This window comes from Acartia tonsa, chromosome 15, assembly GCF_053477335.1.
Source record: "Acartia tonsa isolate MP-2025a chromosome 15, ASM5347733v1, whole genome shotgun sequence".
Lineage (NCBI taxonomy): Eukaryota > Metazoa > Arthropoda > Copepoda > Calanoida > Acartiidae > Acartia > Acartia tonsa.
Genome location: NC_137274.1, coordinates 2,408,935 through 2,432,858, shown reverse-complemented (window position 1 = coordinate 2,432,858; position 23,924 = coordinate 2,408,935). Strand labels below are relative to the sequence as shown.

General features: G+C 30.2%; 2 protein-coding genes across 2 annotated transcripts in view; one reads left to right on the top strand and one right to left on the bottom strand.

Moving 5' to 3' along the window:
* Window positions 1–23,924, top strand: part of LOC145307367 (uncharacterized) — a 181,384-nt gene that overhangs the window by 28,514 nt on the left and 128,946 nt on the right. Inside the window, exons 12-24 of the mRNA XM_080149747.1 lie at window positions 1,707–1,764; window positions 2,490–2,592; window positions 2,711–2,848; window positions 4,528–4,565; window positions 5,247–5,280; window positions 5,412–5,451; window positions 5,835–5,930; window positions 8,015–8,113; window positions 8,828–8,926; window positions 9,098–9,196; window positions 9,366–9,464; window positions 9,647–9,745; window positions 10,466–10,564. Of these exons, the coding sequence (XP_080005873.1) occupies window positions 1,707–1,764; window positions 2,490–2,592; window positions 2,711–2,848; window positions 4,528–4,565; window positions 5,247–5,280; window positions 5,412–5,451; window positions 5,835–5,930; window positions 8,015–8,113; window positions 8,828–8,926; window positions 9,098–9,196; window positions 9,366–9,464; window positions 9,647–9,745; window positions 10,466–10,564 (1,101 nt within the window). The remainder of the gene's footprint in view (window positions 1–1,706; window positions 1,765–2,489; window positions 2,593–2,710; window positions 2,849–4,527; window positions 4,566–5,246; window positions 5,281–5,411; window positions 5,452–5,834; window positions 5,931–8,014; window positions 8,114–8,827; window positions 8,927–9,097; window positions 9,197–9,365; window positions 9,465–9,646; window positions 9,746–10,465; window positions 10,565–23,924) is intronic.
* On the bottom strand, window positions 16,685–23,213 carry LOC145307497 (G protein-coupled receptor kinase 1-like). The gene is made up of 8 exons (XM_080149953.1): window positions 23,132–23,213; window positions 22,371–22,447; window positions 21,580–21,651; window positions 20,706–20,768; window positions 19,170–19,225; window positions 18,751–18,832; window positions 18,161–18,283; window positions 16,685–17,965 (listed from the first exon to the last, which is right to left on the bottom strand). The coding sequence occupies exons 1-8, from the start codon at window positions 23,211–23,213 to the stop codon at window positions 17,894–17,896; spliced, it is 627 nt and encodes a 208-aa protein (XP_080006079.1). The 3' UTR covers window positions 16,685–17,893.

Below are 23,924 nucleotides of genomic sequence, written 5' to 3'. Positions count from 1 at the left end.
CATGGTTTGTTTTTTAAAATGTTTTTTAGAGACAAGCATTTTCTGTGATAAGAATTTTTTGACATTTAAAAAGAATACACATAATTGATGGTCCTGAGATTAGCTCAGTTTTATGTATCATTTATAATATTATCAATTGCCTGCATGTATCTTGTTAAGTGGTTATATTAAATTTTATCATATATATACAATGCAAATAACTGATTTCAAATGATTTTTAATGTCATATATCTAAAGCCATGTAGATATGTAGATATTTATATAAAGTTTTAAACAAATGAAAAATTGAAATCCAGGAACCATAATCAGTGATATTCTTTTCCATATATGGCTTTATTTTTGTAACCATTGGAAGAAAATTTAAAATCTATCCATAGAAAGCAATTTCAACATTATTTGGTTGGTTTAAAGTAAACTTCAACAAAAAGATTGTTATTTGTTGATTTTGATATAAAGAGATGTATGATAAAAACACCGAAAACATTTATGTTTTCAAGGGAATAAATAAATTTTTAACAAGTTTGATTTATTTTTAAATTGGAAGTATTTAAGACTTAATTCTCAAAATAGTACTCTAAGAAAACATTAATCTGTGACATATATAAATTTTTTTCCTGCTTCATGATCACTTTAAGGGCACTATAAAATGACTTAAGACTATTGGTTCAAATGGTAACTGCCCTTAATTCCTTTTGCCATTTCCAAAAAGTTAGAGAACTTGTTTCTAGGCCATGTTCTTAAAAAATTGTTGTACCAAGGCACCCTTAACACTTGGATCTCACTTTGTACTGAGTGCTGCAACATTGACTGAAACATGAGTCCTCTTACGGTATCTCTAAAATAGGCTACAGTTGCTTGTCGCTCATGGCACTCAAGGGGCACCTAAGGCTCCCCTAAAGATGAGAACCAAATAAATTTCAAAAATTCAGTTCTTGATAAATTTATGTGTGTCAGTATTCTACCCATAGAATCAGTTCTAGGCGTTCAAAACCTCTTCCAGAGGTATTTTTGGTGTCAGGGGACTATGCTGGTTTATATTTGAAAGAAAAAAAGTGATGTAAAAATTTTATCCTTGTAGATTTTAAGTAGCTGTCTGTTATTTAGGGTGCTAGATCGATTCCTAGATTTTAATATTTTTGCAATTCCTCAACTCCATTTCAAGATAGAGGGCTGAAATTTTCAGGGGTTAATTAATTTTACATTCTACATAACTCCACGAAGTTTTATTAAGACTTGTTTATTGGGGTGCTGGATCAATTCCTAGATTTTTAAGTTTTGTGTTTTTAAAGGTTGCGTGATTTATGGTTTTGTAATTTCCCTATTTTACCAAGATTAATGTTTATTTTATGAAACTGTTCTAAAGTAGTTTTTTTTTATTTACATTCTTAATTTTTGAGCTTCATTTCTCATGTTGTCATCATTGTTAAAAAATAGATTGGTATATTTGCTTTTGAAGCTCTGGTGTGACTTGTTCACTTCCCCCCCCCCCCCTGAAGTTGGTTTTGATACCTGAGTTACAATTTTTAATTCTTTTAACACTCATGAAATACTATTGAAACATTAGTTTTTATTTGCTTTTTAATAGTACACCTAGCTTTTTGATATCTAAGTTATTAAAAAATCAGTCAATTGTAATTTTAAACAATATTTGATTAAACTCTTAGTAAATGTTTCAAATGGAGTTCAATAATTAAAATTATTTTCAGGAGCAACAGTACTTCATGAGCTCGCCCATATAATTGGTTTTATACATGAACATAACAGGTTTGTATGGAAGTTAATTAAGTTAATAATTCACTACAAGGCTACACTATGCATTTGTTAACTTAAAATTAAAAAGGCTGAAGTTTTTGCAGTTTATTTCTAAACCTTGGGATTCAATTGATGTGATAAAATTTTCACTAGAAAAGTATTCACAGGTAATAAAATGGTGACAATATCCATGCATAACTAAGCACAAATATATATATTGGAAAAGAGATAAAGTAAATCAAGCATATGCTCTTTGGAAAAAAAATCTTCAATTTATTATAATCATTAGCAGCAGAAAAAATAAAAAAATATATCAAAAATCATAAATTAAGCTACTCGTCCTTTTGTCTATGAACAAAAAAATCCAACAACCAAAGATAATTGAAAATAAAAAAAAAGTTAAAGCTGCTAAAAAGCAGTCGGACTGCCTTGGATATTAGATTCTCAAATATGCCCTATGATGATGGGAAAATTTACAAAACAAACATAGGTTTGGCTTTAATAGCAGCTTAGTAAATCTTATTTCTCACATAGCATTATGAACTGATGGACATCATATATATTATGTATAAGACTTAAGGAAGGACAATTTTTTTTCTTCTCTGCAATTAAATGAATTTATTAGATAAATATGATAATGAATAATATTTTTTGATCCTGGTCAACAAAAAAGACACCTTTATTTTAACTTTTCAAATTAATTCTTAAAACTCAAAAATCCAAATAAAATTTTTTAGACCTGACCGTGATCAATTTGTTGAAATAAAACATGAATTGATGGATAAAAAATACAAAAACAAAATGAAAATTAGAAATGACACTCATGGAGAAACACATGAGGTAATATATAATTCTTAATTTATGCTTCTCTAAGCAATAACTAAAATACATTTTTTAATATTTTGTAGTGAATAATGCCTTACCCAAATATGAAATATTAATGTATGAATATATTTAGACTCCATACGACTACTTCTCCATCACCCATTATCCAGAAAGTGGAGGACATTGCAAAGATAATGAGACAGCATGTATAATTGTCAAGGAGCCATTTAGAACATACTTCAATGACACTGGTTTGCTCAAACAATATCCTGTTAGTATTATTTTGAGTCTAATCCTTATAATAAAGTAACAGGATGTTTGTTTGTCTGTGCGTTTGTATGTCTTTACAAAATGATCTCCTAACTGCTGAACCGATCAGGCTCTCCTTTACAGGGTAGCTTCTAATTGGTCCTTGGAAGGTTTTTAACTATTTTAGAGAGGATAGCAACCCCCCCCCCCCAAAAAAAAAAAAATTGACCTCCCCCACTTTTTTTAAAATTTAACTTTTTAAATCTAAAAAAAATTGGGTTATCAAACTCAACTCCCCCCTCTTCAAGTGCCCCTAGAGGCCTCTAGGTGGGTAATAGCCGCTAGTTATGAATATTCTTTGTTGATATGCCATTATCATCTGATTATAAAACCTTTAGCAACCAAAAATATCTAATTATCAAAAATATGATTTATTTCTGGATTTGTGGCATTTTTAGAAGGAAAATGGAAAAACATGGAAAATCTTAACATTATTGTTTATTATAAAGAACCACGTACATCTTAATTTTGGAACATTTATTTTCTCTTAAAAGCATAGAATAGTTAATATTATAGGTTTTTTCTAACTTATTTTTTGTGTAGATTTGATATTTGAAGCCAGATTAAATAGAGGATATGTAGTTTTTGAGATATTTGACCTATTAAGAAGCCCCTTAATAAAAAAATATAAATACCAAATTCCTGTTGATCTCCTCGCTTTCTCCTTCTACACCATATACGAAAAAATGGCATACCTTGCCTATGTCTAAGTATGGAAAGGATGTTGAAGATTAAAGTTATCCCAAGTATTTAAAGGACAAAGCTTCTATCCTTTAAGGGTTCTCAGTATTGTTCATATAAATTCAACTATTTTTCTACACTAGACCTAACAATCGGCCTCTAATTGTAAAATAAGCTCCTATTTTGTGAGTTTGCATGCCTCATAGATGCAATACAGACTTGAGTTGTGCCACTTTTCTATATATGATGCATTGAAAGTCCTCAACATCCTTTGCATACTGAGACATAGTCAAGGTGTGCCATTTTTTCGTATATGGTGTAGAAGGAGAAAGAGAGGAGATCAATAGGAATATTGGAGATTCAAGAAAAAAGGGGTGACTTATGCTGTTTCTCAAAAAAGTTTTGTACTGATGAACTGTTATTAGACTTATACTTTACTGTAATTCTGATATTGAGGAAGTTTATACCCAATATCAGGTAGCAAAAGCTTATTGTAAAGTAAACCAAATTATAACTATTATTTCTTTAATTGATAACATTAACTTTATAATTTTTACATCAAGCCTATATTCTTGGTATTATTTTTAGTGGCTTTCTTGGTATTTATATTTTTTTATTAAGGGGCTTCTTAATAGGTCAAATATCTCAAAAACTACAAATCCTCTATTTAATCTGGCTTCAAATATCGAATCTACACAAAAAATAAGTGAGAAAAAACCTATAATATTAACTATTCTATGCTTTTAAGAGAAAATAAATGTTCCAAAATTAAGATGTACGTGGTTCTTTACTAGAGATATTTTCTTGTCAAATATTGTAGAATTACCCTAGTATCCGTGGCCTTTGTAGTCAGGAAGTAGAAGTTATCACTTGTCTAATAATAGTTAAATCTTACCCAAGAACAGTTATTTGTGAAATATCCCTTAATTTGGTTTAAATATTAAATAAGCCTATTTTCAGAGCCAATTATCTCCAGTGGATGTGGTTGAGATTTCGAGGTATATTTTTTAAAAGTGTTGTTAATAAAACATCTTAAGACTATTTTTTTAAAGTGTTATTAAGTGGTCAGTGAGCTTTTTTTTAAGCTTAAAATTTTGATAATTTAGTTACTAATTTTAGAGTAGCTTCAAATTGATCATTTGATTGATTTATGTAAACAATTTTTCTGCCTTTATAGAATCTAGGGATAACCGTCAATATATTCATTATATTTTTCTAATGGAATAATATCAACAAATATTGCCACAAAAAGAACTTTTATTTTATAATTTTGGAGAAACAGCAGTGGCTGGCAGCTACATAGTACAGAAGATGCTGCTGAAATTTATATTATAAATTTACCTAAAGAATTCTGCAAAAGTTGTTCTAGGTTCAATTAAGAATAAGAAAATTATAATGAAACAAAGTTTGTTAAGTAAAAGGTTGAAGAAGCAAAATATAACTTTGACTGACTTATGACTAAAGGGGGCTTGGTTTTGCTTGGGATTCTAGACCCCCACATGTTTACTGACATATAGTCAATTTTGTACCCATGATAAAAAAAGTCAAATCTTTAGCTGTATCCACCGTATTTGCAAAAAAAGTTTAAAAGAAATTTTTGAAAAAGAAAAAAAGAAAATTTATATTTTTTTCTGAGTCATATTTCTTTTTTATAATTTTATCTTATGTTTTTAATTTAGAGCCTATGAGTGTAATGTGACTGATGAGATGAATGTAAGATTTACTTTATTTTTTAATGAAATTATTTTACTGAAAAAAAATTTATATGAAGCCCTAATGTTGATGATAAAATTTACTTTTGAAATTAAGATAGGAATGATTTACTACTAATTATAAAATTTCAGGAGAAGTATAAGGAATACAAGAAAAAGCTAGATGAAGCAGGTTAACAGAAAAAATGATAAATATAATGTATATAATACAAATTTGTGTTTACATTGCAAGAAAGATAATTAGCAAAATAGATCTTTTGATAAGAACTTTTATCATAATCCAATTTATATTCTTTTTGAAATACAATAGGAATAAATGGAGGTTTAAGGATTTGGTTTTATATCCCATCCATAATTTATATGGTATCCTGACCATTTAAGGGTACCAAGTACATCCTTGCCTGACTTGTCTAAAGAGTAAACAAACGATAAAAAAATTACTACTCCCCTTCACTAATTTTAATTCTAAAATAATTTATGTTGTTATTAATGTTCTTATACATTCTTATTTATAGATAGTTAGATTTATATTTCACAAAAGATTAATTTATGTAGGAAATCTTCTTCTTGATGCATCAAAGGCAGGACTATTGGAGAAAGTAAAGTATTATATATCGAATGGTGCAGATGTGAATTTAAAGGATAAAGAAGGTAAGTAATTTTTATCTCTAAATCATTATCTGCACGTCCAATCATCCTTCATCAATATTATTGTTTTACCCAGTCTTTACATTTAAAGGGAGTGTGAACGTAAAAATTTTTCATCTGATTATCAAATCTTAACATTGCATTGTCTAAGCCCATTTCACTACACTGATCAACCAAAAACGTCCTATTAACAAAAACATGCAGGAATAATGACTTGACTTTATGGTATTTTGGGAGGAAAAAAGGAAAAAACAGGGAAAATCTAAACGTTTTTTTTCTCATAATGTTTGTAGGGATATTTAACTTGTCATGTTTAGTTGAAACAATTTACTTCATGTTAAGGCTTTTATGATATAAAATTGCAAATTAGTTTTTTAATAACATAGTAATTAGGTAATAAAGATCTATTTTAAATTCATATTATTGACAAAAAAAATACCTCACTGTCTACAAAGGGTTGATTCTCAGAGGTTATTTAAAATAATGATATACCTTTTTATTGTGTTGGACAATAAATAACCCACTTAAGAGAATTAGTTTACATTTTCATCTGACTGTTTATTAAGAAATATTGCACTTTTATCAATTTCTAAGTAACTATACATTAGTTTAAAGCAAGGATTAGGTTAAAAGGCAGCATAACTGTTAGAAAAAATAGAGAACTATGTCAAAAAGCTTAGTTGTTGCTATAGAAGGAAAAAAAGACAATTAACTGCACATTTTTATAGTCCAGAAATTTTTTCCCCAATCTTAGAAATGATAAAAATCGGCGGAAAAAGCCGTTTTTAAGGAAATAAGAGACAGTTTTGCCCTATCTTTGAGATTATATGAATGAGATGATGTTAAGATTTGATAATTTGATGAGAAACTTTCTCGTTCACAGTCCCTTTAAGTAACAAGCCAGAACATATTACTCTAGAACTAGTTGATTGATAATATTGATTAAAAAGTGGCTTAGAATTACTTCTTTGTAAATACTTTCTTTAATTTTAAATTAAAACATTCAGTGCAGTTGTTTTTTAATTAATTTAATTGTCTTAAATTACAGATGTTTCCCTAAACTGCCTCTTGAGCACTTAATCCCACCATTTTTATGTAATTGAATATAAGAGAGGGAATTAGTTTTGAGTTAGTTTTTTTTTTATTTTTGGTCTGCTGTTTGGTAAGTTTGTATTGGTTAGCCCTGCATGGTTAGGCAGGGAGTAAGGTAGGGGACAATGGATCGAATATTCAATTTTTAGGAGTCGCAGACTTTGGGTACTGGCTTAAAGGGAATGTGCACAAATACAGCAGATTTTGGCTGACTTTGGGTACTTGCACATCAATGCCTTGCTAACTAGCTGAGCTAGTTTTGAATATGCAGACAGAAAAATTTGTTATTAATGGCTGGTTTTAACAAATATTTTTTCCCAAGAAAATGTCATTTCATGTATAATAACTCTACTGTAATATTTATGTATAAATTAATCTAAGAACCGCTTGACTTTATGTGTCAGTTAAAAACATATGAGAAGGGTTTAGGTAGTTCTAAACAAGATTTTTCAAGTTATTAATTACAGAATGTTTACTACATTGTGATGTATTGATAATTTAATTTTCAAGTAAATGATTTTTTTCTTAGAACTAATTTTGTTCTAAATTAGGTTACCATAATCCCTTTACAATTTTGGTAATATTTTCTTGATAAATCTGGTTTTCATTGCTTTTCAGCGAACGCTCTTAAATTGAATTAATTGCCCATTGTCCCCTCCCTTACTCCCTGATGGTTAGGGCACCACAGTTGTAGGCCCTTCAGTTTTAGGAATCCTCTGCAGACATATAATACAAGAGTTATGGCTAACCTTCTTTTTTTCAATTTAATTTTGAAATATTAGTAGGTAGAGGGGGGGGGGGGTAAATGTTTGAAGTACATTGAGGTAACAACAAAATTAACTGAAAACTTTGAGATAAAAGCTACAAATAATCATGGTTAGTTAATTTACCCAACTTATCCACCAATATATACTTATTACTTTTCTATTTCTCTGTGTATCTATAATTCTACTCTAAATTACAAAATATAATAAATCTAATATATTTATATCTAGGATATACAAGTCTTATCTTGGCAGCAGAGGAAGGACACTATGAAGTTGTGCAGCTCCTATTAGAACATGGAGCTGATATCAACGCCACGGCTAATAGTGGTTAGTTACATAATATTATTATAATACTATATTTCCATCAGATATATCTATTGATCTATCTTACTATACATACATTACAAAATTATACTATTCTATAAATAACTCCCTATGTATCTATAATTCTATTCTAAACTACACAATACATAATAAATCTAATATATTTATATCTAGAATGGACAAGTCTTATGGGTGCAGCATGGAGTGGACACTCTGATGTTGTGAAGCTCTTACTACAACATGAAGCTGATATCAACGCCAAGGATAATTCTGGCTAGTTACATTAATATTATTATAATAATATATTTCCATCATATATATTTATATCTATATCTATCTCACTATACATATATTACAAAATTATATTATTCTATATATAGCTCTCTGTATATCTATAATTCTACTCTAAACTACACAATGTATAATAAATCTAATATATTTATATCTAGAAAGGACAAGTCTTATGTATGCAGCATGGAGTGGATACTCTGATGTTGTGCAGCTCCTATTAGAACATAAAGCTGATATCAACACCACGGCTAATAGTGGTTAGTTACATAATATTATTATAATACTATATTTCCATCACATATATCTATTTATCTATCTTACTATACATATATTACAAAATTATATTTTTCTATATATATTTCCCTGTGTATCTCTAACTCTACTCTAAACTAAACAATATAATAAATCTAATATATTCATATATAGGATATACAAGTCTTATCTGGGCAGCAACGTATGGACACTATGATGTTGTGAAGCTCCTATCAGATCATCAAGCTGACATCAATGCCAAGAATAAATGGGGTTAGTTACATAATATTATTATAATACTATATTTCTATCACATATATCTATTCATCTATCTTAATATACATTTATTACAAAATTATACTCTTCTATATATAACTCTCTGTGTATCTATAATTCTACTCTAAACTACACAATATATACTAATTCTAATATATTTATATCTAGGACAATCCAGTCTTATGGAGGCAGCATGGAATGGACACTCTAAAGTTGTGAAGCTCTTAATACAACTTGGAGCTGACATCAACGTCAAGGATAGTAACGGTTAGTTGCATAATATTATTATAATACTATATTTACATCAGATATATATTTCTATCTCTCTTACTCTACATATATTACAAAATTATACTTTTCTATATTTATTTCCCTGTGTATCTATAATTCTACTCTAAACTAAACAATATAATAAATCTAATATATTTATATCTAGAAGATACAAGTCTTATGAGGGCAGCAGGGAATGGATATACTGATGTTGTGAAGCTCTTATTAGATCATCAAGCTGACATCAAAGCCAAGAATAATGATGGTTAGTTACATAATAATATTATCATAATAATATATTTCCATTACATATATCTATCTATCTAACTATCTATCTTACTATACATATATTACAAAATTATACTTTTCTATTTATATTTCTCTGTGTATCTGTAATTCTACTCTAAACTACACAATATATAATAAATCTAATATATTTATATCCAGGACTGACAAGTCTTATGTTGGCAGCATGGAATGGACACTCTGATGTTGTGCAGGTCTTATTGGAACATAAAGCTAATATCAATGCCAAGGATATTGCTGGTTAGTTATCAAATTATTATACTTAATTTCTATCTATCTATCTATCTATCTATCTATCTATCTATCTATCTATCTATCTATCTATCTATCTATCTATCTATCTATCTATCTATCTATCTATCTATCTATCTATCTATCTATCTATCTATCTATCTATCTATCTATCTATCTATCTATCTATCTATCTATCTATCTATATCTTTGGGAGGGTGGAAATAACATCCATGATTATGAATATAAAACAATCACAAACCCTCTTTTACAGGGTAAAAAATTATTTACCAAATCTCTTACATTTTTCATTTCCTTGCCAAATTGTGATGCGCTTTTCCTTTTAAACTTAACTCTTAAAAGTCACACCCCTTTCTGCATTTTTAATTTGTTTGGGGGGAGGGTCCTCCTAACACCTCAGTTCTCAAAAAAAATGTGCATGTCCCCTGTTTGATATAAGTTGGTCTATCTTATTTTGTTTCCTTCACTCTTCAATTTAAAAATCTTTATTTTCTAAAATTAATTCTTAATTATTATCCCCCTTCAAACCCTGGTTTATGAAAAGAACCTATAAGAAGCTCCCTGTAAAGGAGAGCCGTAAATAGACTTTAGATTATTTAGATTCAATATTCATCTTCTTAACTTTTATTCTTTAATGCCCCATTTGTATTGCAAGATTTGATCTACAGTCATATCATTTACATATCTAATAAATTATCAAATTTCTAGGTAAAACAGCTCTAGATTTCGCCCTTGAAAAAACTGGATGGGAGTCTGAAGAAGAGAAAACCAGAAAAGCTAAAATAGCAGAAATACTTAGAGGACGTGGTAAGCTTAATTAATATAATTTGATTATTCTTATATAGTATTATGTGTCTGTCTATCTAAATCTTAAATTTTTATTAAATAAAAAAAACATTTTGATCTGTAATTAAATGGTCAAAACAAACAAAGAAAAGAAACAAAATATAATAATATTATTCTATTATGTAGCAGTATACATAGTCAAAATATGTATTATATTAATTAACAGTCTATTAAAAGCATAAACATTTATATCAATAATACAAAGTAGCTTGATGTCTGTCTGTCCATCTCTCTGTCCGTCTGTCTGCCTGAAGCTTAAGATTTCGGTAACCACAGAACCGATTGGATTCTACTCTTCAGGGTATATACCTATTGGATAACACCCCCAACCCCCCCAAAAATGAAATTTGCCCCCCCCCCTCAAAAAAAAAAAAAAAATTGGGGAGAGGGTGTATGGTTCGCAGCACCCAAACCATACTCCCGAACTACCCGAAATTTTTTTTTAAAACTACCTCATGAGGCAAAGCCCCTAGAGGCTAGTAGCAAACCCGCTAGTTCTTATGATAAAGTAACATGATCTGTGGCTGTGTGTCTGTCTGTAACAAGGGATCTTACTAACCGCTGAGCCAATATGGTTCTTCTTTACAATGTAGCTTATCATATGTTCTGGGAAGGTTTTATTATTATTTTGGGAGAGGGTACTACAACCCTCCCAAGAGACTTTTTCCCTAGAAAATTGACCAACCCACAAAAAAATAAATTTAAACAGTAATTAACAATGGGGGGGGGGGGGAGTTGTTGTTATTTAAATCAATTTACAACCAAGTTCTTTTTGAATTTGCTTCCTGAGGAAAATGTATAAATAAAAAGGGAGAGGGATGCAGGGTGAACACACTTTAAGATGAAACTAAATTATTAAGATCTTAAAGTTCAGTCCAAAAACAAGCATTACATAGTTACATAGTTTATATAGACATAGTAAGGGAGATCAAGCTTTATAGATCACTCTTTGCATGTTGAAAATTAGAATCATTATTCAAGAATGAACTTCTTGCTTTTAAACTCTAGTATCATATATACAATATATGTTCTAGTATAAATAAATTTTAAAAAAACATAATATTTTTTAGGTGCCAAGAGAGGAGTTGAGATACAATTATCTACAGCATAAAGGTAGGTAGAATATTTATCTATACATATATATATATCACAATGTTTATATCAATATTAAGTTTAAGGTTAATAGTGAAAAAATACTTTTTTTATTCATTAAACAAATATTTTTCTCTTTTTTTAGCTATCGAAAAGATTTAGGTACCTAACTAATTTTTTGCATCCTAATTTTTCTACTTCTATATTTTTTACTATTTTATATTTAAAAAAAAAAAATATCTAAACAAAATAGATAATTGATTTTTTATAAATTACTGCTTGACTTTTTAAAGTAGTTTTTACTTTATATCTTGTGTCATGTTTATTTTCTATCTAAAAATGTTGCTTCTATTCTGTTTCCTTATCCTTAATTATACCATATATAAACTGTATATCCTTATAATAAAGTAACAGGATGTTTGTCTGTACATGGATCTTGCTAACTGCTTAACCAATCGGGATCTTTTTAACAGGGTAGCTTCTCATAGGTTCTGGGAAGGTTTAAAACTATTTTGGGGCAGGGTACCACCAACCTCTTAAGAGAAATCACAAAAAAAATCAAAAAAACAATTTGATGTAGAGACTTAAACGCAACATAATTTTTTTTTCTGATATTAGATATTTGAAATAAAAAACAATTATTTAAAGTGCCACTATTGGCCTCTAGAGGCGTAGCTGCTACTATTTTTTTAAACTAGTAAGTAAATAATATTTCAGGGCTGATCAGAATCTTACAAAAGTCCTTCTCTCTGTGTCTGCAAACGTTTCCAAGATTGATACATAAAAATTTGAATAACTTATCATGAATATTCAACACACTCTCCCTTAATCTAATCAAGATAATGAGAGTAATTAAGTAAGATTAAACACTGAATATTTTCCTATTTATTCCAAAATTAAATATTTCTAGCACACTGTAAATTGAAAAATATCAGTATAAGATTTTTTACTGATTATATAATAAGTAGCTTTTAGAATATCTAATGTATATACTTTACAGGAAGAAATAGTTTATTAACTAATTAGATTTTTTCTTGTTTAAATTTCTTGATTGGATTTTGGTAAGGTTTGGTATTCATGATATTTAATTACTTTTTATTATCTTATTGCTTTGTTCTATATTGTCCTATATGTATGTTTGTAAACTTTTACCATCATGGCTTAGAATCTAATTAATCTGAGCTGTATTCAAACAAGTTCTAAACCATGATGGAAATACATATCTAGTATTGTTTTATACAAATTGTCCAAATTTAAAAAAAAATTATTATTATTTGTTGGCCATTGGAATTCAACACATTTTTTTTTATAAATTCTTACTATCTTATCTATAAAACCAAATTTAAAGAATTTATTACTTTTTTTTTGGCTAAAGTAATTCGACTTTAATTTCAACTATATAATCTATAAAACAGTACTATAGATATTGAATATGATATAAAGTGCAGCAACTCTATAGCTAGGGTGTCAATAATGTTGTCAAGTTTGTCCAACTAGCATACAACTAACAAAAAATTTACTGTATCTTACTTTCTTATTGAAGGATTTCAAAAAAAGGAAACATTATTTACTCTACTTAACAATTAAAGGTTTTGAAATTTTAGAAGATTATTTATGAAAAGATAATCTATTTAATGCTGCGCTATTTATTGATATAACTTTTTAAATATAAGAAGGGGGGGAGTTTTGACACATTTGTGTAAACAGTGTGCATAGGCTTTATCTTTGGACTGAGGGAATAGGTTATTAAAGATAAAATCATTCTTATATGATAAATTTCCCCCAATTTTAAGATTTTTTTTATAGGCCTCCAGGTTCATGAGCTGCAGGCCTCCAGATTCAGGGGCTGCAAGCCTCCAGGTGGTCTCTGGACAGGCAAAAATAAAAAAAATTAAGAGTTAGGGGTCAACTTATAATACTTAAAATATGCATATTTTTCAATGTTATTTACATACTTGAAAACAAAGATGCATATTTTGTTTTATAATTTGACCTTTAACTCTTCAAAAAAAAATTTAATTTTTATATTTACCTATCCAGACACCACCTGGAGGCCCATCAAAAAAATCTTAAAGTTGGGGTAAATCTATCAAATAAGAATGATTTTATCCCTAATAACCTATCCTCTCTGTCCAAAGATAAAGCCTATACACACTGTTTCTGCAAATGTGTCAAAACTTCCCCCCCTCTAGTATTTAGCATTATAAGGTTATATATATTTTTGATAAGTATTCAAATCTACTATTAATACTTTAAAAAAAATGAAATATTTTTTTTTCAAATTTCATGATAATTATAGATTAAAAAATAGATTTGAATATTTATTATAAATATTTTAATTTGATTTCTGTACAAAGCAAGCCTGTAGCCAAATTTTGATAAAATTTCTTTAAATTTTCAAGTGTTATCTTAAAATTATTTTTTTTAGTTATAAAAAATTTTCCCTCTAAGATTTTTGTCAATTTAGCCCCTAAATTATAAAATTTGGATATTACCACAGGCATGCTTTACCGACCCGGAATTGATAAATATAGATTGTAGAATAATGATTTGGCAACAATTAGTAATTTAGGAATTATTAATTGTTCTCTGTATAAATATTTTTTTTTCAATAAAGTTTTTGCATTCTAGAGTTGTTTATCTATAATTAAAAAGGATGAGAACATCCATTAAAGCGAAGCTCTGAAACAGTAGGACAAACAAACATTAACACTTGTAGAGTGTCAGAACTGAATATATATATAAAATTTGAAACAAAATTGTGAGTAAATTTGTAGAAAAAATACTTAATTACAGAAAATTATTTTAGGACATGCTTACATTTTTAAGACATCATTATAGAGATGCTTTGCTAATAACATTGTATTTTGTTGTCTAAGGAATCAGTAATCCAAATCTCAGATTAATCAGATTATTATATCACATTAACATTTGTTGTAAAAAAAGTTAAAAATCAACATGTTTAAAATGGACAGACATTTGTTGCTACGCTTTCTATATCATACCTAACTACTACAGGAATCACCAAGCAAAGTTTTAAATCGATAGGATAATTCTAACATGCCTAAATTAACTAAAAAAGCTATGCATTACGGACGGATGGGCGGACTGACCCTAATTATAAAAATTTAAAAAATAAATTAAAAAATAAACAATACTAGGTATACTCATATAAAAGTAACAGGATGTCTCTGAGATGTTGTATATTTGTGTCTGTGTGTTCCAAAAGAGCTTGCTTACTGCTGAGCTGTTATGGTCCAACTAGCTTAAGGGAGGGTACCACCACCCACCAAAGATAAATCGCCATTAGAAATTTTTTCTTTTCTTTCTAAATCTAAAATTGAAAATTCTCCCCCATCTACCTCATGTGCTTCTATTGGCCTCTAGGGGCGTTGCCACTATTTGTTTGAAATCTTAAGATCTAAAACTGCTGGCTGAACGAGTTGCAATTTTCAGGAAAGCTTTAAGAATATCTTGTGATTGGTTTAAGGATATTCTTCTAACCTCCCTCACCCTCCCCTAAAGACTAGGAGGAGTGAAGCAACTTTATGTAAAAGTAACAGGATGTCTGTGCATGTGTCTGTCTGTCAGAACTTTGGGTACTTTGCTTAAATCTAGATCAATGTTTTCCAAAGTTTTCATTAGATGATTCTGCCACTAACCAATTAATATTATTATATCCATTGTCTTATCCCTTAAGATCTTTATAAATGTACAAGATAAAAGGGTGAAGGGGGGGGGGGGATATCAACCTTCCCTCATTCAAAATACAGACAGACAAACATCCTATTACTCTTATATAAAGATTTTAGTTTGATGAAGGTTGCATGATTTTTGTTAAATTATATATCAAATACAATTCTGAAAACTTATGAGTGGTTCTTATTATTATTATCGTCTATTGTCTTATCCATTAAGATCTTTATAAATATACAAGATAAAAGGGTTGAAGAAAGGGGGAGAACCATTAACCCTCCCCCATTCAAAAGACAGACATACAAACGTCCTATTAGTCTTATATAAAGATTTTAGTTTGATGAAGGTTGCGTGATTTTTGTTAAATTATATATCAAATACAATTCTGACAACTTATGAGTGGTTCTTTTTTATACTTAATTAAAAATATTGTTCTGAATTGGTTAAACTTTTCAGGAAAGCTTTAAGAATATCTTGTGATTGGTTTAAGGATTTCCAACCTCCCCCACCCTCCCCTAAAGACTAAGAGGAGTGCATGAAGCAACTTTATATAAAAGTAACAGGATGTCTGCGCATGTGTCTGTCTGTCAGAACTTTGGGTACTTTAATTAAATCTAGATTGATATTTTCTAAAGCTTTCATTAGAAGGTTCCGCCACTAACAAATTAATATTATTATTATTGTCCATTGTCTTATCCGTTAAGATCTTTATAAATATACAAGATAAAAGGGTTGAAGAAAGGGGGAGAACCATTAACCTCCCCTCATTCAAAAGACAGACAGACAAACGTCCAATAACTATTATGTAAAGATTTTAATTTGATGAAGGTTGCGTGATTTTTTATTCAAATTTATATCAAATACAACTTTTATAATTTTTTTGAATGGGTAGCTTCACTTTTAAAAAAAAATAGTAAGCAATCAAAAGTAGAAGCTAAATTATAAATAAGAGGCAGTATTTAGCAACTTTGCTTTTATAAAGTTCTTCTTAAAACAACTCCTGAAGGGAGTTAATTTATGGGCATTTCAATCAGTTGCTTTGCTAGGGTCACGGAAATTCAGCCTTAAATAAATCATATAAAGAGAGGTTTTATGATTGGTCCTAGAGCTCGGCACTTACTTTTGTCTTAATTCAATTGTAACTTGGCGTGATGTGTAAGAGATTGATCACAAAAATTGCTTGTTTAAGTATGGGTATAGTATAGTAAAAATGGAGAATATAAGTAAGAAAAATTGTCTAAATCTAACCCAGTTCTTAAATATAATAAATACGAATTATGCAATGTAACAATATTTAACATAGATAACATTTATTTATTTCACATATGAGACATAATAATAATAATAATAATAGGATAATCATAAAAAAAGGATGGAAACACATATATAATATATTTCAAGTTATGGATATATAAAAAATAACTGACAACATCCATAAAAGCAAACAATTTCATATTTTATTTGAGATTTAATCTCTTATATACATATATAATGGACATACCTACATGTAGACTATTGAGATGCTATACTTATAACATTATATATGGCCCTAATTGTCCAAGGAATGGCGCTGCTAAAAACTAAAGTAAAAATGTGTACTTGCATTGATTATAGAGTAGCAATATATTGTACCTTGTTGTTACAAAAATCATCATGCAAGCAAGGTTTGACATGGATAGGAAGATTTTAACATATTTATATATAAATAAACAAGAACAGTTATATCCATAGGAAGTGGAAATTAATTAACATTCTGAAATGTACATAACTTAAAAGCTAAAAATTCAACATTGAAAAGAATACAATTTTAAAATGAAACTACTACACACTAATACTGTATAATACTTGATAGTCATTTCCAAGTTATAAACTTGGTCTAATAATTTTTTTAGTTGGAAATAAAATTTAAAATTAAGAGACTACATCATAAGACTAGACAAGGGTTAATAATTTGGCTTTACATAAAAAAAAACGTTGGTACCCAAAGTTTTAAATTCCCTTATCTAGTACGTGTGTTGGCTGTAAAACTTTGGGTACTTGGTTATATTGAACTAGCATTGTCCTCCAAAGTTTGATGGCTACATGAATACCCCCCCCCCCCTGTAACTTGGCAACAACTGTAATCATGGAAAGACTTATTTTGCCAATGCAAATTTTACAGTATATATAATAATAATAATAACTGCACATTGCTAATACATAAATATTACAATAAAATACATAAATAAAAAAATGAATATCTAATATTATGATGATAACACCTTTGTTGTGCAGGAAACATTTACAGTTGGTGCACAACTGATGCACAGAAGCGTCCACACAATTAGGATCTAATTATTAGGAAGATTTCCCTCTCTTGTTCCATAGCTTTTAACAAGCATTAGTCATGTGACAAAATAAAGCCCTACTATTGGCTGATTTTTGGTCACGTGACAAAATAAAGCCCTACTATTGGCTGATTTTTAGTCACATGACAAAATAAAGCCCTACTATTGGTTAATATTAATTATTAGGCAGATTTCCCTCTCTTGTTCCATAGATTTTACCAGCCTTCCTCAGACCAGCCAATAATTCCTAAAACAACAGAGGTGTAGTATGCATTTATATAAGTAAGTAAAGCCATAACAATTTCTCTTGAAAAGTGGAGCTTCACTGTAAAGGAGAACATCATTGGTTAGCAAGATCTTGAGATACACACAGACATCCTGTTATTTTTTAATGTTACATCTCTACTTGTACTGTACTTCGTAAAAACTATATATAGATTACCTTGGAGTCCCGCAGGGTTTTACTCAGCTGTACTGACCACTCCCTCAGGGCTATTTCATCAGAATTGGTGAGAACAATGCGCATGTCTTTTGTACGGATTATAATACTTTGCTCATTCTTTACCTAAATATAATATTCTTCATATATACAGAAAGACCCACAAAAAGTATCTTTTAGGGTATACAGCCTTTAGTTCTTCATGTATCATCAAAAGCAGCATATTCTTTGTATATTATTCATCAGTTAGGAGAAATACATTATACATCAATCAAAAAATTATGAAAAACAAAAAAAAATTCTTTTTCTCAAGGGCTCTTTGGAAACTTTGGCCTCAAAAATCTCCATTGAAAAATGCTTGAAATTTAATTTTTTTCCTTAATCTGGTGTAAAACATGCTGCTTTTGATGATACATTAAGAAATAAAGGCTGTATAGCCTAAAAGATACTTTTTTTATGGGTCTTACTGTATATAGTCACAAGGATACCACACTTTCTCCTACTCTAGACTTAAATTTAGAATATTTTTACAAATATTTGTTGATAATGTATCATTTATGGACTATTATTATTATTATTATTATTATTATGACCTGCTGTAAATCTGTGTTGACATCTTCTATCTGTTCCATAAATATTAGTTCAGGTTTATTACTGTCTGTGTGAAGCTCAATTCTAAACAGTAAATACACAATTATCCCATAGTAGACACACACACACACACAAACACACAAACACACATTCTCTTTGTGGAGACTGAGAGAGACTACTGTTGAAAAAAAGGCATAGAACACAAAATTACCAACATCCATAAGAAGCAAAGCCCCCCCCCCCCCCCAAATAGAAATAAACATATAGATGGGCAAACAAACAAGGTGAGTTATAGAGCAGATGTTCACTGTTCACACACACACACACACACACACACCCACATACACACACACACACACACACAGGTGGACTAAACTGTAATGATAGAATAGCTGTGCTAATAATTAAAACTTGTCCCAACCTGTTTGGATATAACTTAGCATAGCGTGTCTGCCATGTCTGGGCAAAGGGTCCACCCTAAACATAGATAGATAGATAGATAGTTAGATAGAGAGATAGAGATATAACTTAGCATAGCGTGTCTGCCATGTCTGGGCAAAGGGTCCACCCTAAACATAGATAGATAGTTAGATAGAGATATAACTTAGCATAGCGTGTCTGCCATGTCTGGGCAAAGGGTCCACCCTAAACATAGATAGATAGATAAAGATATAACTTAGCATAGCGTGTCTGCCATATCTGGGCAAAGGGTCCACCCTAAACATAGATAGATAGTTAGATAGAGATATAACTTAGCATAGAGTGTCTGCCATGTCTGGGCAAAGGGTCCACCATAAAAACAGAGAAACAATAAAATTAGTCAACTCTAAAGATTATCTTTATAATAAAGTAACAAGATGTTTGTCTGTCTGTTTGTACTGAAGGATCTAGCTAACTGCTGAACTGATCAGGTTCTCCTTTACAGAGTAGCTTCTCATATATTTGGTATTATCCTCTTAGAAATTTTTTTTTCAATATTAAAAATTTGAGTACCCCCCCCCCCCCCCCCACACAGAGAACTATGAACTCTGGCCGCAGCGCTCGGCTCCCTAGCCTGCCTAGCCGCAGCGCTCGGCCCCCTTGCGTGCCTAGCCGCAGCGCTCGGCTCCCTAGCCTAAAACCTAACCTAACCTAAAATAGTTGTTCGTCAGTAGTCGGGGGGGGGGGGGGGGGGGGGAGGGTACAATATTGAAAAAAATTGAAAAAAAATTTCTAAGAGGATAATGCCATATATTTTTAGTAGTATACTCTAAACTAAATTCTAGTGACTTTAAGTGACACTTATACTCTAGAGTGTTTTTTTTTATATAAAACCAAGGTGAAACTTACTTTTTTAGTTTATATACCTATATCAAGCATAAACCTAGAATATTTGATAATACAAAATTCAGGTTTTGATTACATTTCATCAGATTATAATCTGACAAAACCTCGGGTTTTGATTACATTTCATCAAAGTGAGGTTTTACCATTGTGTTAAGAAAAACTTAGGATTTGCCGCCAAATTTTATCTGACAGTGGTATTTCCGATTAAAATCTGACAAATCTGACTCTATGTCACTAAATGTCATATCTGACTTTTGGTAACAATGTGTCAGATATGGTAATTGCCCCAACTCTAACTCTATGTTACTAAATGTCATATATGAATTATGGTAACAATGTGTCAGATTAGGTAATTTCCTCAACTCTGACTCTATGTCACTACATGTCATATATGACTATTGGTAACAATGTGTCAGATTATGTAATTTTCCCAACTCTAACTCTATGTTACTAAATGTCATATATGACTTTTGGTAACTATGTGTCAGATTTGATTGCATTGCTGTAAATGAGAAAATAATCTGACATAATGTCACTAAATTTCAGATTGGCAGTGAATTTCTAATCTGACCGAAAAGTAGCTGAGACTACTAGGGTGTAAAGGGAAACTGCCATATAAAAAAAAACATACCAATTTTTTCAAATAGCCATGAAGTAATATGTCTGATTCTTTTTCGTCGGTACCAAAAGTTGCCTAAATAAACATATAAAGTTAGTTTGAAAAGGGGAAATGTTGTTTATTATCATTGGGGATGTAGCAAGCTTACTAAGTAAAAACATAATATGACCAAGAACACTCTTTAGGTTATTAAATAAAATAGGACCACCAGGCCATGAAAACTTAGAGAGAGAACAATGGCCTGTTTTTTACACTAGTTCCCAAAGTTTTATAATAACAACTTTAGGGACTTTTGTTAGTTGGTTTATTAAGTTTAGTGTCCAGACATTTCAACTACTAATCTACAGATGGGGTAATTTTGCATATCACCATTGGGGATGTACATCAATTTATGTACGCCCGTAACGGTTAACTCTTTCTGTTAATTTAAACAGGTTAGAATTGTTCTATCTATTTAAAACTTTGTATGCAGATTCTTATGACAGTTACTTACGATTAAGAAAGCATAGCAACTCTATAATCGTTACCAAAAAGTCCGTATGTCTTAGTCTATTTAAAACCAGCAGATATTTTTACTTTTTTGACAAGTTTTTGTTTGTTAAAATTATTCTATTCATCTGATTTTTCTAATACTGATTCCTATTACAACAAGGTACCATGTCATAACCAAAGCATCTCAAGATATCAAGTCCTAAAAACGTCAGTATGTCCTTAAACAATATTGTGTATTTAATCAGTTTTGCAACCAATTTACTTACAATTTTGTATAGACTTAATATTAAGTTTATTCAGTTCTGACACTCTACAAGTGTTAATGTTATTTTGTCCTGCCAGTTCACAGCTTCGCTTTTATGGATGTTGTCATCCTTGTTTTATGAAGTTTTACCTTGGGTTTGCGTCTATTGTGCTCCTTCTTGTCATAATCACTATTAATTGTTTCAAATACTGTGTCAGCAACCTACATACATAAATACATAGATAGATAGATACATAGAAAAATAGATAGATAGATGGATAGATAGATGGATATTGTTTCAAATACTGTGTCAGCAACCTACAAACATAAATACATAGATAGATAGATAGATAGATACATAGAAAAATAGATAGATAGATGGATAGATAGATAGATATTGTTTCAAATACTGTGTCAGCAACCTACATACATAAATAAATAGATAGATAGATAGATAGATAGATAGATACATAGAAAAATAGATAGATAGATGGATAGATAGATAGATAGATGGATAGATAGATAGATATTGTTTCAAATACTGTGTCAGCAACCTACACAGATAAAGATTGTGCAAAACAATGCAGACATTTTTTAAATTAAAATTGCGCGGCTTGTGTTAATAATATAATTGTGCATACTGTTAGAACCGGTATTAACTCTAGTTTGTGAAAATATAAAAAGGATTCCTGTGCTACGTATAGTTAGGGAGCTACGTGGTAAAATGTCCCAACTGACTTTAAGTTATAGTTTTTGGAAAGATAAGAAAGGTTCCTGTGCTACAAATAATTTAGGAGTTAAGGGGTAAAAATTAAAATGCCGCATTTTATTATTTTAAAAGTTAGATAGATAGACAAATTGATAGATACATAGATACTTATAGATAGACAGACAGACAGACAAACAAACAAACAGACAGACAGAAAAACAGACAAACTTACCTCTGCCTGCCACCTCTCTGAGATTGTCAAGGGAAAATTTTTGTACAATTCTTGGTCAGCCTCTGTTAACTTTAAACCTAAATATAAAAAATACTTGGATAAGCAAAAGCATAGTTGTTAGCTCCTACGTCAGTTGAAACTCTAAAAGGGGCCTACAAAATTCAAGGTGCATATACAAAAGTGTTCAATATTTTATGCAAATGTTTTTTACGGCATTATAAATGCAACTGCACTACTTTAATTCTAAAAAAAAGGAGAAACAAGGATGACAACGTCCATAAGTAGCGAAGCCCAAAATCTATTATAGAATAGATAAACGGACAAAGTAAGTTATAGAGTTATCTGTTATCATAACAAAGAAAAGAAAGAGAGAGAATATCCAAAAACTTTAAATTGTAAAAACCTTAAAAAAAATAAGCATTCAATAGATTTTTATACCCAATTATGGAGTATTTCAGTCGTGTAACTTTTTTAATGAGCTAAAAAATCTGTTATAAAAAAATAAAGGGGATAAAAAGCTGCTTAAAGTAGTCCGTTTGCTATGGATGTTATATAGTTAATTAATCTCCCTAATGATGGAAATGTTGACAAAAAGTTTCAGCATTGTATCTTGAGTAGGAGCAAGAGAAAATCAGGTTTCCCCCACTTTGTGACTGACGGACAGATGGACGGATTATAGAGTAGCTTCCCTACTAAAAATTCGGACAAATAAAAATCTCCTATTGCAGTGTTCAAACTTTTCCACCAATAGAAATGCTTACCCTTTGTGTCTTCCTCATCAAAAGATCCGATGTCGAAGGCGTCAGCGGCGTTTACCTCCCCCCGCGGGGGAATTAGCTCCATGCTAAATATTTGTTTGAAATGGCCATTGTCATAATCCCAATTTTAACAGTCATGAGCTTATCTAACCGGTCATTAAAATCTCCGCCCATATGTTCCAAAAACAAAACGGTCACTGTATTAAAGCACAAAAAAAAACAGATTTTTTGCGCATTTACCTAAGCCGCGCGCGCTCTCTCTGTAGATGCATGATTCATGGCTATTCCAGATTACATGTATGAAATGAATTTAGAACTAGTTGTATGTCTGTACTACAATAAACTTTGTCTGTAATGCCATGAAAGAAATATGAATTTAAGCAGAGAGAGAGGGGAGAACGTTTTCTTAATAATTGGCTTATCAACTTTGGGGTGTTTAGTTAATTTTGATTGGTTGGTTAATTATGTTGAGTGTTCAATTGTTTCCACCACTTCCCTTTAAATCACTAGAAGGGTAATTTTTTGTATCATCAGCTATTAATCTATCCCTTCAAGTCCCTGGAATTTAAGATTGCTACTGTTTTTTTTCGATATAAGATAATAGTTACTTTGCCCCTAGCCTCTAAGTATCTATCTATACAATCTTTTTTAGTCCAGGACAGGTTTTAGGCTATGTTTGATGGCTGTTGGAAAGATTATACCTTACTTATACAGGAATCCTTAAATATTGTAATTAGGTTTTAAGATTAAAGGGCGAATTTAACAAACCACACCCCCCCCCCCCCACCTCAAGTGT